The sequence below is a fragment of the Notothenia coriiceps genome, unplaced genomic scaffold (assembly GCF_000735185.1).
Source record: "Notothenia coriiceps isolate Sejong01 unplaced genomic scaffold, NC01 NC01_scaffold00037244, whole genome shotgun sequence".
In the NCBI taxonomy this organism is placed as follows: domain Eukaryota; kingdom Metazoa; phylum Chordata; class Actinopteri; order Perciformes; family Nototheniidae; genus Notothenia; species Notothenia coriiceps.
Genome location: NW_011369945.1, coordinates 22033460 through 22051298, shown reverse-complemented (window position 1 = coordinate 22051298; position 17839 = coordinate 22033460). Strand labels below are relative to the sequence as shown.

At 40.1% G+C, this 17839-nt stretch overlaps 2 protein-coding genes across 2 annotated transcripts in view; both read right to left on the bottom strand.

The window, feature by feature from the left end:
- Window positions 1–5666: 5666 nt before the first annotated feature.
- Window positions 5667–8065, bottom strand: LOC104965005 (myelin transcription factor 1-like). Its single transcript, XM_010793943.1, has 2 exons — window positions 7314–8065; window positions 5667–5678 (listed from the first exon to the last, which is right to left on the bottom strand). Exon 1 carries the CDS (start codon window positions 8039–8041, stop codon window positions 7316–7318), a length of 726 nt encoding a protein of 241 aa, XP_010792245.1. The 5' UTR covers window positions 8042–8065; the 3' UTR covers window positions 5667–5678; window positions 7314–7315.
- Window positions 8066–12619: 4554 nt separating this feature from the next.
- The window catches only part of LOC104965422 (synaptic vesicle glycoprotein 2C-like), a 34187-nt gene continuing 28967 nt past the window's right edge, over window positions 12620–17839 (bottom strand). The window contains exon 10 of the mRNA XM_010794378.1: window positions 12620–16448. Coding sequence (XP_010792680.1) covers window positions 16265–16448 — 184 coding nt within the window. The 3' untranslated portion in view covers window positions 12620–16264. The remainder of the gene's footprint in view (window positions 16449–17839) is intronic.

Here is a 17839-nt window from a genome sequence, read left to right as displayed (position 1 = left end):
ACGAAGGACACGGACTAACTTAGGAATTGGAAGGTGGCCGGTGGAGAAATAAAGAGTCAACTGGGTTTTGGCAAACAATGCCATCACACTTAGAGAGATCCGAAGCATAGTAACTATGTGCTGAGATGCATGTTGCACAATGTTATTTTTGAATAAAATATGATTTTTTTTCAACAACTCATTTGTATTTCTTCATTTACTGTATTTCTGTATACTCAAACAATCTTTCTCTACAGAAACCTCTATGTACAGAGCATAGCCCATAAAAGATGAGGGTGCTTTAGATTATGCTCAGCAGTGGGTGGTCAAACTATCCAGTATTTTGAATGAAGTGTGTTATATTTGGTGCTAAAGTTTGCATTTGGTAAGTGTTTATGTAGTTTTGAGTGCAGTTCTTCATTTAGCAGGAGAAATTAGGTGTTTTGCACTTTATGTGTGTGGTTTTTTGTGTTTAGTGTTCTGAGAAACTGAGCAATTTATAAGTAAATGTGTGTTAGCAATCGAGAAAAACTGTAATACCAGACTCGTTTTCTTACTAATTCCACAAAGTTCCTCTTTCAGCATTATTTCATTCTGTCCTGCACACACACACACACATACACACACTAAATCGTCATAAACCTGACAGCTGGTTTGGGTTTTTCAGTTTTGGATCTGAAACAGATGGTAAACTCAGAAAGTCAGAATACCTCGCTCTCTTTCTCTCACTCTCCCTGTCTGAATGTCTTTGTGTTTTCTTTTCCTCTAAGGAATGTATTAAAGAAAAATAACATTTACGTCAGCCATAGATTTTGTGGATTTAAGGATTCCTGTTGTGTTGACCCACTGAGAGGTTCAACTTTGCCTTGGCATAACATCCTCTGTGCTTGCCTCATTGTTCACCTCCTTGTTTTTGTATGTCCCTTTCCCCAGCAGTTGAATTCAGAGCCCGTTTGGACTGGACTATGCCCAGAGAGCAATACAATGTGCCAAAGAGAAGACAGTAAACAACAGGAATCACACTGGCTTGGAGCTTTGCCACTGACTTCACTTTGGACCTAATCTCCCACAGTCTGTATCCTGCCTCCTCCTCTGAGCCGGAATGCTCTCATGTTAGTTTAGACCCGCCCAGGCTGCACGAACAACATATCCTCCAAAGTGGACACCATGTCCAGCTGCACTCTCTGATGAAATAATAAAAAATGGCTATAATGAATATTTCTATACAAACAGGGTTGTTTAGGGTGATGAATTCAGATCTTATTAGCAAATCAAATGCTCCATGCAGTTTCCCTCTGCTCTAATTCTTTTGGTTTTTTATTGCTCTACTATTTTGGTTTACTCCCACAGCTCCCATAGCGTTGTTTATGGCTATCTAAGGCTAAAAGAAAAAGCTCAGATAAACACAGTACACTTCCTGCCCAGCTTCAAACTCCTGAAAACAGTTTAGCTACCAGCTGGTAAAATATAGGCAAGGCAAGGCGAAGCGAGGCAAGTTTATTTATATGGCATATTTCAACAAAAAAGCAACTCAGGGGGTTTTGTTAAAACAATCATTAAGACCTAGTGCATAAGAAACACATTATTATTACATTTAAAGAGAAATAATGGAATATTTAGCAGCTGTAAAGTATAATATCTTTCTCGGATGAGTCCAACAGCAGAGCTAAAACTGTTATATTTGTTAGATGGACACACATATGTCTCTAAATAAATGGTTTTGCTCAATAAGTGCTTGATGTGTAAATAAGAAGATTGATAACAGTTTGTGTACATGAATCTTTTATCTCATGAAGCTACAGCAAGCACTTAGTTAGCTTAACTTAGTTTAGTATTAAGACTGACAACAGCTAACCGGTCTCTTTTCAGGTAACAACATGTATACCAGGACCTTCAAAGGTCACTAATCTGCACAAAAAGAAGAGAATAACAACAGCAAGTTACTGGTTATGGCACCTATATACAGTATGTCAGACTATTTCCTGAAGTCAAAGGCTTGGATCGGTGGCTTAATCGTGCCTCGACGTATAGGCCTTGCAAACTCTTAGTGATAACTGGACGACAGGAAGGATATAGCATGCTAATCAGTGTTCTTTAGAGGTGCTGGTATATGTTTTCTATTTTTGGGCTTGCAAGGCTGACAGTTCCTCCATATTTACAGTCTGTATGAGAAGTTAAGTTAATCAGCTCTTGGCCCCGAGCTTCACATATAACCATCTCCTCATCTCTTAGTAAGTGAATAAGCTCATGTCCAAAACTGGCAAACTAAACTCCATATAAACAAGCATTAAAATAAAACGTATAGACAAGCATAAAATAATCTGATATCTCAATTGGAGTTAACTGTGCCGTCTGCGCGTTATAGAAGTTGTTTGAAAAATGAGAACAGATCATTGTGACAAATATTTTTGTGAGGAAATGGGTTTAGTCTGTCTGTCTGTGAGCTCAGATATCAAGTCCCGGTGGATACAAAGCTCAGGATGAGTGAGTCAGACGAATCCCACCCCATCCTGCCCCGTCATTGGCCCTTCAGAGAAAGTACCCAGCACATTTCTCTTCATTTCTAATACACACTTTCTCTGTCCCCCATTTTTCTGAAGGTAAATGCTTGTAAGGCTTCAGCTTGTTTAATCTGTACCAGAAGCAGTGGGAACTCTCTTGCCATTTGCTAACATGTAAATAGTTACCATGTGCGTTTTTCTGGAGAAGAGGCCATTAGAGACTGAACGTTTACATAAGCAAGTAAACAAATAGTTTAAGTCTAAAAAAGGAAAAGACGCCACAGCTGGTTTCTGTTCAAAGTGGTGATCACTGTGATACACACATTTTAAAGGAATGTTTTGTTGTAACAAAAATAATCACAAAGGGTCGAACAAACTGTGCTCATCATCCACAAATAGTATGTGCTCTAAAAATGGCTTTTTCTGTAATGTACTCTTTATCTAATTTGAAGTATGGCTGCGAACAGGAAGTAGGCCTACTTTAGCATCTCCAGGGATTCTCCTCAGACATGCTGTCCTCCTTTGTCCCTTGAAAGTGTGTGGGTGGATGTTTGGATCTCACACAGACTTTAACAAATTACTTCAGCTCTGTATTCTGATACTCAGAAACAACACCATGGAAATCATATCGATACAATAGGCTACATACTTCTATCCTGGTGTGAGCCCAATTCAGTTCCTGCTAGCTTCTGTTTTCTAATAGATGTCTTTTTATGTGTAATAAACCTGAGTTTTAATGCAAAACACTTTTTTTAAACTTTACATAAAACAGTAAAGTGTAATTCAACTAAGAAAACATACTCACACGAGGTGGAGAGTCACTGATGCCTCCAACAACACCTCTGCTAAGTATAGACAAAAATACATGTAAATCTACAGGAACATTGCATTAGATTTTCTTTTTACCTAAAATGTACTAACTACTTAAAAGTATATTTTGGAATTAAAGTGTTTAATTGTAAGTCTTTATTTTGTCAAGCATGGTTTGGATTTGCATTGGATGTTCTGAGATCAGGGCTTTTTCTGCACCAGACACCAAAGCAAATCACTTGTAAACCAATAAACTTGATTGTGATTTAAGATGAAGACAGAGAATTTGTTGGAATAAAATCTAAAAACAAAATTCACTTGGTTGCCTTTTTGTTGTTGTTGATGTTTTCTTTTTGTAGTTAGTTATGCTGCTTATGATGCTCTTATTGTGAAGCACTTATCCACTTTAACGTTTTGAAAAAAGCTATTTAATAGTAAATACCTCATTATAACCGTAATTAATTATCTTTTTGTGGCAACATCGGATTACATAAATGGTATGTTGCACTGTCAGACTAAAGTGAAGAGTGATTGGATGAATTCTCAAGAATCCATTGTGTTGTTATTTTTTGCAGCCACACTGGTTTCTATCGCATTAAAAAAAGGTTCCCTATTCAAAGCCAATGGTTGGTCTTTTTTATGGGTCATTTGGATAATCGCCTTGGATGTGTCTGCTGCTGTGTGCCGGGAAGCTGACCTCAGAGCAGAGGAATGTCTCTGCTGAAGAACCTGCGGACTGTGGGCGGGTTGCAGCTCTGTGTCACTCTCTGGTGCTGAGGAGCCGCAGAAACACACCGGAGGAGGCAAGAGAAACACCTAAACGCAGATTACCGATATTCAATATTTTATCTCCTGTTTTTGAGGCTTCATTATCTCAGCATCAACATCTTTTCAATGTGTCCAAAAACGTTGCTGTTGCTTCTGGTCGGAGCCTGTGCTGCCTCGGCTGCAGCCAACAGCGGTAAGAGGACTTTCATTCACTTTTTATTCATTTAAAGCAGTGTATTTAATAGGACAGATTGAATGATGTGGGCTATATACTTTGTACAACAATACATCTTGGTATAAAGCGTATGATTCACAATGATTTACTGTATATAAAGTAGTAAAGTAGTAAAGAATAGTGTACTAAATCAGCTGTTAACGTTAATGTTTCAGTCTTTGGTTTCAACTTCTCAATTAATCAAATATGAGGGTTGTTGCTTTGCTTTTCAAAAGATAATTTAAAATTGAACATCTTTGGGTTTTGTACATTTGGTCCAGCAAAACAAGGCATTTAATGACGTCACCTTGAACTTTGGGAATTAAAATAACTTTGAATTGTAGTCCTGTATAAAACAGGGCGGAAATAACGAGTAAATAAAATAAAACAATGTTAAGTTTCGATTGATTTGTCGACGTATATGGAAGGTCTAAATAAGTGTGGGGAAAATGCCAACAATTCTTCCCAGAGCCCAAGGTGTTGTCTTCAAATGTTGTTGTTTGTCAACCAAACTCCACACAACACAAAATAATTCAGATTTGATCTTAGTGAGGGACTGCGGATGGAAATTAGCTCAAAGCTAAATCTGGCACTGTTACGCTTGATACATTTGCATAGCCGTGGGAATATGTTTCAAATGGGGGGTGCTGTGGGGATCACATCCTCTAGGGGGGTCAGAGGGGAAGATTTTTTTTCAACATTATAAAGTAAAATGCTTCAATCTGGTGCACTTTGAGCTGAATTGCCAGAGACTAGATCTAAGGGGTACAACTCTAAACACCCATATCGAAAAGATCGGTTTACATGTTAATAATCAAATAATTATGTGGACATAACCAATAACCTAACATAGCCAATAACAAGTAAATGTAACTTCTTTTATTTTTGTTGTTCATTTATTTCTTATTTTACCAGTTAACATTTATTTATTTATGTATATTCTTTAATCTCTCCAGATTTAAACAATATTTCTGGTTTACTGTCCTATAGTATGCACTGGAATGATTTCAAACCTGTTTTTATTCATCCCAATAATTATAAAGGTTGCCTTGGAAATATTTGTTTACATAAATTGTTAACAAACCGTTTGAGACCCTTTAACTTAGACTAAAGTGAACTATCTAAACAGTCAGTCCTTCACCTCACTGAGCCTCTCAGTCTGTCTGGCTATCGGTCCTGTCCAGACAGCTGATATCTGTCCTGTGTGTGCAGGGCTCGACATTAAGGACTGCCCGATGGCCCGGGGCCATCCAGTATTTAGCTCGGGCCATGAAGCCTCACAAATCAGTGCCACTAGCAAAATTATTCGTTCCATCAGTACTAAGTAATCGAGTATTTTGATGCGACCTATGACTAGCTATACCTTATTTGCGCTCACTTTTTCAGTTAGCTGCCCCTCTTCTCCTCTTAGTCGACGACGACTGCTCAGCTCGGCCGTCGAAACGTACTAGTCGTACGTCGCCACTCGCCTTTTTTTTGGTGTGTGAAAGTCCAATCTTAAGTTCGTGCACTCGATAAATTAATTGAGAGTTTGATTGGATTTGTCATCCAATTTCTCTATACAAATAAAATGACAGCCCAGTGAGGTAATGAACTAGGCGCTCGGCACGTGACTATGACCATATCTATCTAACGGGCCATAGCCCGGTTTGGNGACATTGCCGTTCGAATGCGCTGTAGTACATATGCCAGGCCTGTAGATGGTGCTGTTCTCACAGAATCAGCCCATGCAAAGACAGTGTTAAATTGAGCGAAATGTCGCTCAATTTAACACTGTCTTTGCATGGGCTGATTCTGTGAGAACAGCACCATCTACAGGCCTGGCATATGTACTACAGCGCATTCGAACGGCAATGTCCGTGGCTGTCTCCTCCTGATTGGTGGAGTTGGCCCAATAGCCGGAGCGCCACTTCTGTGACGTCATAGAAGTGTTCAAATCTGGATCAGTCTGTATCAGATCGATCAGTCTGTATCAGATCCGTTGCAGCCCCTTTTTAAGAGATTTGGGTATGGAGGAAAATAGAGAGGGTTGTGTTTTCTGACACTTGGTGAGTTCCCTGGAACACCGGGGACACATATTCATGTATAAAAGAAGTACAAAAGTGCATTTTGCATGATAGGTCACCTTTAAGCACCTTCTCTTTGTTAGTCTATTCAGCTGGAACCACTTCATCCACATCACAATGGAGATCTAAACACAGCTCTGTGACTCACCGCTGTTTATTTGGTCCAACGTGTTTATTTGTATACTCAATCCAAATGTATTTTCAGCATGTGACACTTTTTGCTGGTTCAGAACATTGTGTGACCAAATGTGTGGCATAATTGTTGTTATTGAGTCTGATTAAGGCAGGCTAGCTGTTTCCCCTGCTTTCAGTCTTGATGCTAAGCTAAGCTAATCTTTTTACAGTAGTGCAAAGATATGGATACTGGGCCACCAGTCTTGCCAACATTATTTTTACTGTAATTTGAGATTAGATGAATTGAGTTTAGATGGATTGTAAAGTTACAGTTAAATTGACAAATGTACTAGTATTTATGTTTTATACATCTATATTTTGATCTGTTTTAATTGTTAGTCTTATAGGAAATGTTGATTGTTTGTTGATTATTACGTGTATACCTGTCCGAAGACGGCAGATGGAAATGAGCTTTTAGCTATTATCTGTCATATATCTGTCTTCCTTTTTAAGAAAAAATGTAATTGTATGCATGCTCCTTGTTCTATAAAGATAAAATAACATTTAATAACAATGGTCTTCTGGCTCTATCTTTAGAAATAGTGGACGGACACCAAATGGGTATAAATCCTGTTAAGAACATTGCCTAAATTGCCTTTATTGCAAGAAAAGAACAATTCACTCTTTCTTTAATTGTTTCTCAAGTTTTCTTCCAACTTCTATCAGGAGGTGAGTCTCCTGTCTTAGAGTGTTTTTGAATTCACCATCAAGGTCACGACCCTGCTTGCAGCAGCACTGCCATGTGATGCTTACATTACAAGACATAAATAAAGTGGGCGTAATGTCCCTGATTTATTGCACACCTATTGCAGCAGCTCTGGCCTACCTTTGCAGAAGTAGCTCTTGCGGATGATGTCCAGGTGCTTGGGCCTGTCGTCCATGGTGAAGTAGCGCTGGTGGAGGATGTCCGGGGCTCGGAGCAGATCTCTGGGCCCGGAGGGCTTCACCTGCTCTGCCTTCAGGGCGATGGCCTGCTCCAGCAGGCCCAAGTTCCCTCGTGTTATGTCGAACATCTCCGACTCGTCCGTCACGGTGGAGCGCTGTGATAGGCTGTCATCGTCGAGCTCGTCGTCCCCGTCCACGTCATCGAAGTCCCTCTCGGACCTGTCTGAGCGCACCTCGATGACGTCAGGGGAGACGGAGGAGCCGGCTTTGTGGATCTTAAAGTTCTGGCCTCTGAGGTTGGGAAAGAAGTCCTCCAGTGGACTGGCCCTGTGCGAGCTGAAGCTCAGAGGAGGGCTCTGCTTGTAGCTCTGAGGCGGGCTGGGTTTGTGAGAGTCGTACTTGTTGAGGGGACTGTGGGAGTTGTAGTTCCGGGGGGGACTGGCCCTGTGTGAGTTGTAGTCCTGCAGCAAACTGTGGTGTTCAGCCTCTGAGTGAGTTCCCTGAGCGGCGGCGGTGCTGGTGCGGATTGGCACATCAGGAATGGGCAGAATGTGGTTCACCTCCCTGTGGTGCTCCTCTTCCTCTTTCTCCTCCTCCTCTTCTGCCGCTGGAATGCCCTGACTTTGCTGTGCTGGAGCTGCCATCTTTTCCTCCTTCTCCTCCTCCTCCTCCTCCTCCTCCTCCTCCTCTCCATCTCTGATCTGTTCATGGTCTTCGNGTCACATGTCATGCTTTTCCGGTTATTACCCGTCCCCTTGTGTGTTATGAAGGTTTTTCTGCATGTAAACGGTCTGCAGAGTCAAAACCCTCAAAGTACACCCTGTAGCGAGTAAAACTCTAAAACAGAAAATACCTCCCCAAAACGCCTCGTTGGTGAAACGTCATCATGACGTCATCATCCATTTGATTCGTCATCATCCATTTGATTCCTCAAAATGGGCCAATCCGTGGAGCCGTTACGTTACGTCCGCAGAGCCGTTACGTTATGCCCCCGCTGATTGGTCCAAATTGACCAATCCACACACACACACACACACACACTCAGTGCAGGCAGCCCTGCTGATCTCTCCTCCCTGGCTGCAGGCTGATAACAGACAGTTGGGATCGCGCGAAATTCTCTCTGCAGACCCATTCTCACAGGGTTTATCAACCTATAAACCTTTTTCTTACGCAATATCAAGCCACACTTATTGTTTTTATTTCGGCTGTGACTTTGTGTGTATTCAGGTTGAGTTTGGCTGTGTATCGCTAAACAAGGAAATCACGGAGGAGGGGGGGGAGGGGGCTGCAGTGAGCCGTTTAGTGGAGAAAGTGAATACTGCTGAATACACATACTTTACAGAGATGCTGTATGCAAAACCAATGTGGGGGGAGGAGCTGCAGCAAGCCGTTTAGTGGAGAAAGTGAATACTGCTGAATACACATAGTTTACAGAGATGCTGTATGCGAAACCAATGTTAGTTTGGAAAATTGCACAGTATTTTTTTATTTTAGTATACCTCAACAATGGAATTATGATCAGTGTTAACAATTAAGGGAGGGGCTGACAATCACACTGGAGGGAAAAACACACAAGGGCAGGAATGCTCTGAAACGAGAGGGAATGGTTACTACAAAATAAAACAGGAAATCACAAGACAAAGCAAAAGACAAAAGGACTGAACTAAATAAATTAACTTAACACAAATGTCTAGACACCACACACGGCTTCCACATATTCATTTTTTGTATTTATGGTCAAAGCATTTCATATATTCATTGCTATCGGGACGTTAAGAGCATTCCATGGAATAGTGTTTCTGAAATAAATTACATACCCCACCTTTAAATCCCTTTAATATTTAGTCTTCTTTTTAAAGAAGTCTTAAAATTGAATTAAGTTTTTCTCCTCTGCAATCCTGATACATTCGAACTGAAATATGAGTCATCATTTCAAGTCTTAATGAAACAGACTGACTCATACGAGACTGAAATCTTACAGAGACATCTTTATGAAACTGTCCTCTGAGGTTTGTCGAAGCAAATGAAAACACAGCCCAGGAGAGTTTTAACTCGCAACCTCCAGAAAATGTGGTACTTCCAAGGCTAATTTACCTTAATAATTCTATTAAACTTTAAATTCAGGGTGGGCAAACTTTTGTCAGATCATTTGATGCATAGATAAACTTAAAATATTATATTAAAGGTTTTCAATTAGTTATCTCTTATTTTAGTTTAATAACATCACTATGTTTTTTTCTGGCTTTTCATTTGTGACCATGATATCCTTCATTTGTGAATTTTTAAGGAATGACCTGCATGCTTTGATGGTTAAAATGAAACATGGGACCGTCAACCATTACAGCGGAGCAGCTTCTCTATCACCTGAGCTACTGCATACTCCAGTGCAGGTACGCTTTAGTGTTTCTATTTCTGAGTGTACACATGTTGCAGTCTCTAAACTTAGTTTATCTGCAGAGTTGATGAGGATTAACTCTCTGCAGCTTCAGTGTAAACTTAGTTTATCTGCAGAGTTGATGAGGATTAACTCTCTGCAGCTTCAGTGTTTGTGTCTGTGGAGTCTATTTGTATATAACATTAGAAAGACTGATTCTTATGATTACATTATAAGCTTATTGTGCTCATTTATGTGGCTGTGACTTTGGAATAAATAGACCCAATCACCTCCCCCAAGTTTTGATGGGGAGGACAGGAACGAAGGGAAAAGTTACATGAGAAAGTGTTTAGCTTGCAATATTGAAAGTATCAAGGTTGTTTGTATGGGAGCCGTGCTCCCATACAAACAACTAGGAAGCAACATTATGGTTTTCCGCTATATCTGAAGAAACGTTAGAGAAAACAAATTACGTATGATGGTGCCAGAGTAGGGAGGGACTTCCACAGGCCGGCCGAATGCTGATTGGTATGGAATGCCATTGAAGCCAAAATTAAATAAATACATAAATAATTAAATAAATACATATATATATAAATATGCCTATGAAATACATTCTGAAATAAATAAATGAGGCAATACATATGTATACATGTAACATTTAAATACACATTTATTTATTTCATGGGACTTTTATTTCATAATCACACATTTATTTATTTCAAGAGACTTTTATTTCATAATGACACATTTATTTATTTCAGGGGACTTGTATTTCATAATGACACATTTATTTATTTCAGGTGACTGGTATTTCATAATGCCACATTTATTTATTTCAGGGGACTTGTATTTCATAATGCCACTTTTCCATTCCTTATATGTAAATGAACGGGGCGTGGTTAGCTCACAGATCCAGACCAAAGCAACAGCACCAAACTCCAGTACTCTTAAGTGGTTTGCAAGCTGCCAATAAACCAAACCGGTTCAAGAACCATTCTTGTGCTTTTCTGGTGCTTAAAGAGCAACTTGCAGGTTTTTTATTTTACTACATTTATGCTTAACCTTGCCTGAAAATTACAATTCAAAATGTTAATGCAGGATTTGATATGTTTTACAAGACATAAGGGCAGGAATTCAGAGGAAAAGGAGCCGTTTTTTAGCTCTGCTACTAAAAACTGCTTTTTTTTAACGTCATACGTCAAACACGTCATATTACATGGGGGAGTTAACTTTCTCGGACTCGTTCTCTGCCCAATCCGCGGTAGTAGTTTGTAGTTGGTTTGAGCGGTTGTGATTTAGTGAGCTGGTATTTTTTTGGTAATTTTACATTGCATTTCACCATTTGTAATCATGGTGAGCTTGTGTTTGTGCAGGTTGCACAAACTCAAGCCTGTCAGGGCATCGAGTCCACAGTTTCCCTAACGGGAAAAGGACCGGAGCTAGCGTTCGTTACTGGGTGCGTTGTGCATCCACCTCCCTGCAGCACATACTCCATCTCCACAGCTTTATCAAGAAAACGTATTACATCTCTCCCCCTTCGCTGCTCTCTCTCTCCCCCCTTCGCTGCTCTCTCTCCCCTCCGGTACACGGCACCGTAAGACGTAATGTGGAGTTGCATTAGGTAACGCTGTAGTGGCTGTACTGCTCCAGCCGTCTCCCTTTTGTGTTTGTTTGTTTCCCCCTGTCTGTATTGTTTGTGTGGGCGTGGTGGCTGTCACTCCTGGCTCCACCTCCACTCACCTGCTGCAATCAGCTGTGCACCCTCCCCGACTACACACCTGCTTTCCATCAAGCCATTTACAACGGCATATCAACGGAGGCTCCACAACCTTTCTCCGCCAGATCGTCAAGTATCAGCCGTATCTCGCGTCTCCCCTCCGGTACACAGCACCGTAGTGTGAAGATGCATTAGGTAACGCGAGATACGGCTGATACTTGCGCATTAGTTTCTGTTATGGATCAGTATACAGTCCTGCCAGTAACGTTACTATATTATCAATACTACTTTAGTTATTTAAGCAATAGCTCACGACAGGCCGTTGCTCATTATATCACAGCTAAGGGGCGTGGTTCGGCCCCACGCGAATCGGAGGGTCGACAACCCCCTTCCTTAGCTGTGATATAATGAGCATATCACGGCCTGAAGTAAGCTATTGCTTTTATAAAACGGTTACCAAGTGTGGCAATATGAAATAAAAATACACACTCTAATTTAAATAGTTTTTATTAGTAAATAATGATGTTCAAAATAAAATAGTCCCTCCGTTGCCTTCTGCACAAAACATAGTGCGACGTGGTTGCTATGCAACAACACTAACAGCTGGCGAACATATTAGACAGAGAGCGTTGATCCATTATTTGGCTGTTTATTTACATTAATGAGTGTTGCCGTTTATTGTGCACTCACTGAAAAACTGTCCAGCATCAGTAGCATGGCTTANCCGAAAGCACGTACCCGGAACTAAATGGGCCTTCAAGTCTTAATGAAACACAGTTTCATAAAGATGTCTCTGTAAGATTTCAGTCTCGTCTGAGTCAGTCTGTTTCATTAAGACTTGAAGGCCCATTTAGTTCCGGGTACGTGCTTTCGGAAGCACGTACCCGGAGGAATCAAATGGATGATGACGTCATGATGACGTTTCACCAACGAGGCGTTTTGGGGAGGTATTTTCTGTTTTAGAGTTTTACTCGCTACAGGGTGTACTTTGAGGGTTTGTGACTCTGCACACCGTTTACATGCAGAAAAACCTTCATAACACACAAGGGGACGGGTAATAACCAAAAAAGCATGACATGTGACCTTTAAGTTTTTAACAATATGTTAAAAAAAAAAATGTTGTCTAGAAAATGAATGCAGCAAATGTTGGGACATTTCAGTTTAGAGGCACAAGCTATCTTCATGTTTTTTTTTTTATTGAAATTGAGGGGTTAATCTAAAGGTTCAACCAATTTGGAAAAAAAATCAATCTGCTATTTTGTCCAATAAATCTTTGAATTAGCGTATTTTAAAGACATATAGAAAGCACCTCATAAGCGCACATGGTTAATGTTGTATAAATGTCGCCATCTGCTGGTGTAAGTGAATGAGGCCATATTTATTCTTGCACAATGAATGCCCGACAGCTATTCAAATGAAACTCTTTATTCAATATGTAGACACCAGAGGAATCCACCTTTACACTGCATTCACTTGAGCCTTTTCTTAACAAAATAAATCATATCAAGGACAGGTTATTGTTTTTACACACACCTTCACATATTGTTTGACAGCAGAGGTTTTAAAATCTGAAAGTCATAACTCTGGAAATGTCATTCCTGCTTCAGTGACTTCATGATGAATCTGCCTGGAAACCTTCACAACAAAAAGCAGATTTGACCACCCCTGATGGGTAACATCGTGTAGTACATACAGTCATCTCAACACTGGCATGCCCTTTCACAATGACATAGAAGTCAACTCAGTATAATGAACACCTGTCCACAACCAACCTGACGACACACGAGAATGATACATTCACCTTTGACCCGGGAATCGCATGTCTGTTTCCCCTCGCAGAGGAACAGCGAAGACACCAAGATGGAAAAAGCACACACAACAGAAGGACTTCAGTAACAAACATGCAGGATTTCTTTTTGCAAACAGTGAGTTTTTTCTGCACAGGTGGAGGGGGATGTTGGACGGAGATAAAGAATCAAACATCAGGAAACCAGATCTCAAAACAATTGCATTTCAGTAAGAAAAAAACTGAAAATGCTGCATGTAGGAGCCTATGTACCGCACACATTTCCAGAGTAAGAAATATGATATAAGCAACAAAAAAGAACTGAATAAACAGTACTTTAGTTTTGTGTTATTTGACATTTTGCAAACCCAGAAGATAACATTTTATATTTTACAAATGACCTTTTTTCCTTTTTTAAACATTGTAGCAGCAAAAGTTCCATTCATTAGAGGTTTTAAAGGGTCTGTTCACCCAAATTACAAAAAAACATATTTTTGTATTTACTTAGCAGAGATAGTATCTAGTTGTAGTTGTATTTTCCCGGATATCTGTCTCTGAGGTTTCTCCCAGCATTTCATTTAAATGAAGGTGAGTTACATATTGTTTGGTGAAAATCTCAACAGTGTCTCTTTCCAGAAACAACATCTGAGCTCATCTGAAGGACCTCACTCCTTTCATGGGATCTACTTTTTACAGATAAAAGAATCCCTCTGGAAATATGTATGTGGGTTTTCTAGAGTAGGGACACTGTTTTTTAGAAAAGTACATCTAGGTGTTGTTCAAGGAAGGGAAATGTTGGTCAACATCTTGACAAATATTACATGAATTATCATGAAATGTTGAACAAACATTAATGGTCTCCAGAAGGTGGATTCTAATGACTTTTCTAATCCCCTGACGTTTACTCTAGCTCAATTATGAGGTTGACATTTCTGCTTTTGAGTGAGATATCTCAAGAAACATTGGATGAATTATTATGAAATGTTGTACAAACACTCATTGACCCTAGAGGATAAATCCAAATGACTTTCTCTGTCTTGATGAGATCCACATTAAGTGTTTGCATGGCATGTTTTGGGGGAATTTGGGTGAACTGATCATTTAAGCATGGCTTTTAATTTCACTTCATCATTTTGTTAAAATCTTCCAAAAAACACTCCCTGGTGTAGAAAATAAAACAAAAAAGAAGCTCACTGATCTTATCAGGGTTTGTCTGGCACACACACTCAAACACACACTCATAAACACTGCAGTATCAAGAGATGCAAAGCCGATAAAAAGCAGGACAGAGCAGCAAAGCTTCCAGCAAAGGTTTGGAAGAAGAGACGGGCTCAATGGAGAAAGAGGCACGACATTTGAGAAAGGCCTTTGAGTTGTATGGGGGAGCAGCAGCAAGGCAGGAGGAGCTAAACAAAGCAAGAGGGCAAGACTGGGAAAGATACACCAGGACAGTGAGACAATAAACCAAAACAGGGAGGAGTGCAGATTTCAACAGCGTATAAATTCCTTTTTTACAGATTGGATTGCAACGGAGAGCAAAGCCCTTCGCGGTGAGCTCGGCGCCACGAGACGAAACACGACACAGACACGAAAGAGGGAGAAAGGAAGCATTCAGACAAACAGGTTTCAAATCCCAAAAGTCTCTTGCTCTACGAAGCAGAAAATGTAAACTTTTTTTCACTTTAGAAATGTAACTGTTGAAGTTGCCGGTTTTGACTAAACTACTTTATTTATTTATATATTTTTCTTATGGCCTTGTCATTCTTAAAATGTGCAGCAAAAGGCTTGAACGTCGCCAATCATATGGAATCACAGGTGTAATAACAGAGGAAAAAAAGAACCTTCAATGTCTGGCCTTTCAACTCGAAAAAGCACACTGGCAATAACAATCATAAATTATTAAATATATAAATATACATAAAAACAAGTCTGATCACATAAATGTTTGTTAAAAATATTGTTTTACTTAAAGGAATAGTTTGACATTTACCTGAACTTTACACACTTATTAGCATTCTTGCTCAGAGTTGGATGCAATTGAGCGAAAGCACTCCTAATGTTTGTAATGTAATTATGCTACCGCTAGCTGCTAGTTAGCTTAGCACTAACACTGGAAACATAGGAGAACAACTAGCCTTGCTCTGTTCAAACTAAAGTAACAAAATATACTTATCAGCACTTCGGAAGCTCACTAATAGAATTATGCATTTTGTGGGTAAATCTGTTCGAAAAGCAACAGCACTGCAAAGTTACTGACCAAGAAATCTGGCCCCTAACCACATAAAATGACCAATGGTCAAGCTACTTTTTTTTGGTACAGGATGATATGAAAAAAGGTAAATAAGTGAGCTTAATGTGATAGGCAGATTTTTTACCATCGGACAGGTTAGCTATTCCCTGTGTTTCCTGTCTTTAAATTAAGCTAAGCAGCTGCTAATGTGAGCTTTGAATAATCATGGGTCCCAAAAGCTCAAACTATCCCTTTAATCTGAGTACATCTAATAGAGATTTTGAAGTGGAAGGTAGTGGGAAGTCCAAGCCTTTTGCAGTTTTTACACATATTTGTGTGCTGCATGTGTGAAAACAGCTAATGAGCTGCTGATATTCAGAGTTTCATCACCACCGACAATTCTTACTTGTTTCTGAGCAGTAGCATTTTAATTTCTGCATGAATGCCCAGCGCTTTGGCAACCAGCCACGTACACTTCGTACATTTCTAACCTTTCATTGTTTTCTCCAAACTCTTTATATCTACAGCTCATTGGGAAGTCAAACTGCAACTCATTATCTTTTATTGTTTACCAGGTTTTTACTCAGAAATAACATAATAACACACCCTTGTCCTGTTTGAGAACACAGTCAACATTCTTCAGCAAATAATAAATACAAAAATTATGGCAGCTTCAAATAAATCAGTCCATTAAAGAATTGTTATTCAGTAAACTGAGTAAATACCTGGCAAACAACACTCTGTCCTGTGTGGAGGTTTACATGAGGACATTGGCCCGTGTGTCTGGCAGTCGGAGCCCCACCAACCCGCCGGCAACCAGCACAGACGAGGCCAGCAGGATGGGGATCGCCTTGGTGATGCCAACCAGAGAGCCAAAGATCAGGTTGCCCAGCACCGCCGCCAGCTTACACATGGCATTGCAGAAGCCGAAGCCTGTGCCCCTGAAAACAAGGGGACACAAAGGAGAGAGTCAGAATTTAAAATAGGCTGCAGTGGTTGGAGTAAAATGTTTAGAAAATATAAAGTGTAATTTGTATTCAGTAAAATAAGTGTAATGTTAAGGGGGGTACAGTGTCAGCCCAGTGTCTTCCTCAAATAGTGTAACTTCATGTGTAAGAAAGTTGAGGGCCCAGCTGCCAAGGCCTGTATGCAGGAGTAGGGAGGTGTGTGTCTGTGCGTGTAGGAGGTTTCATGAAAGGACAGAAGTGGTAGGTTAAAAGGGGTAGGAGTAGCTAGAGAATGTTCTTGCAAATATTAGAAAAAAACAAAATAGGGGTAGGAGTAGCTGGAGGGCCTTCAGCCCTCATTAGAAAAACACTGAAGTCAGTAGAAAATGTAGAAGTGAGTGGTTCTATCGACGGGTCAAGAGGTGACCAAAGAGGAGTAGTGGTGTCGAGTTAAAGAGAGGCTACCGCAATAAGAAAGATTAGGAACCGACCGAGGACCAGAGAACCTGCGGATCGTCCGAGTATTACTATTCCAACACCAGGGCAGTATACGTAAGCTTATAAGTACAACTTGAAGAAGACACAGAAGACACAGCTTGATCGTAACCCTAGGTACAAATAAATTATGCAATGTGGCCGGCGAGAGGGGGAACAAAGGGGGCACAAATGCAGTGTGCGCCCTCCAGTGCACGGCTCTGAAAAAATACGCCTTCCACTTTGTAAAAGATTGTTTTTGCTGCGGTCTACGGTGACATCACATATAAAGACATATAAAAAAAACTTTTAGATCACATAAGTAGTAAAAGGATGTGTAAATAAAGTGTCCACAAGGAAATTGGTACCTTTCACCGAGAAATTCATTTTTGGGTTTCACCATCGCGTCATACATCATATTATTTGATTAAAGATTATTACCTTATATAAGGACACAACGTACGTATATAAATTTGTAAAAATGTAATTTGTAATATGGTAGTCGTTATTCCCCACACTTTTATAAACCTTAATATGGTTTGTAACTATACCAAAACTAACAACTTGGTGCTATTCCGAAAGTTCTTTTCACAAAATCCATATTTGTCTCTAATCCTGTAAACCAGGGTGCGAACCCAATCATAGACTGGTGCCAAAAATTAGAAGTCGGCAAGGCATCGTGAACCTAGAGTAGTCCAAAGTGTTTTACGTGACGTCTGGTAGTCTCAAACTACGTGTATCAAAATAAGAATTTTCTTACTCTTGCCCCGGTCAGAGGCCTGCTGACCTGGGTTCTACACTTGCACGAAAGAGGAAAAATATGACTCTGTCAGGATTGGGGACGACAAGGTAGAAGTTTGACAGTAGGGTTACAAAACTCTGTTACACAAGATAAAACTCTGAACGAGGGA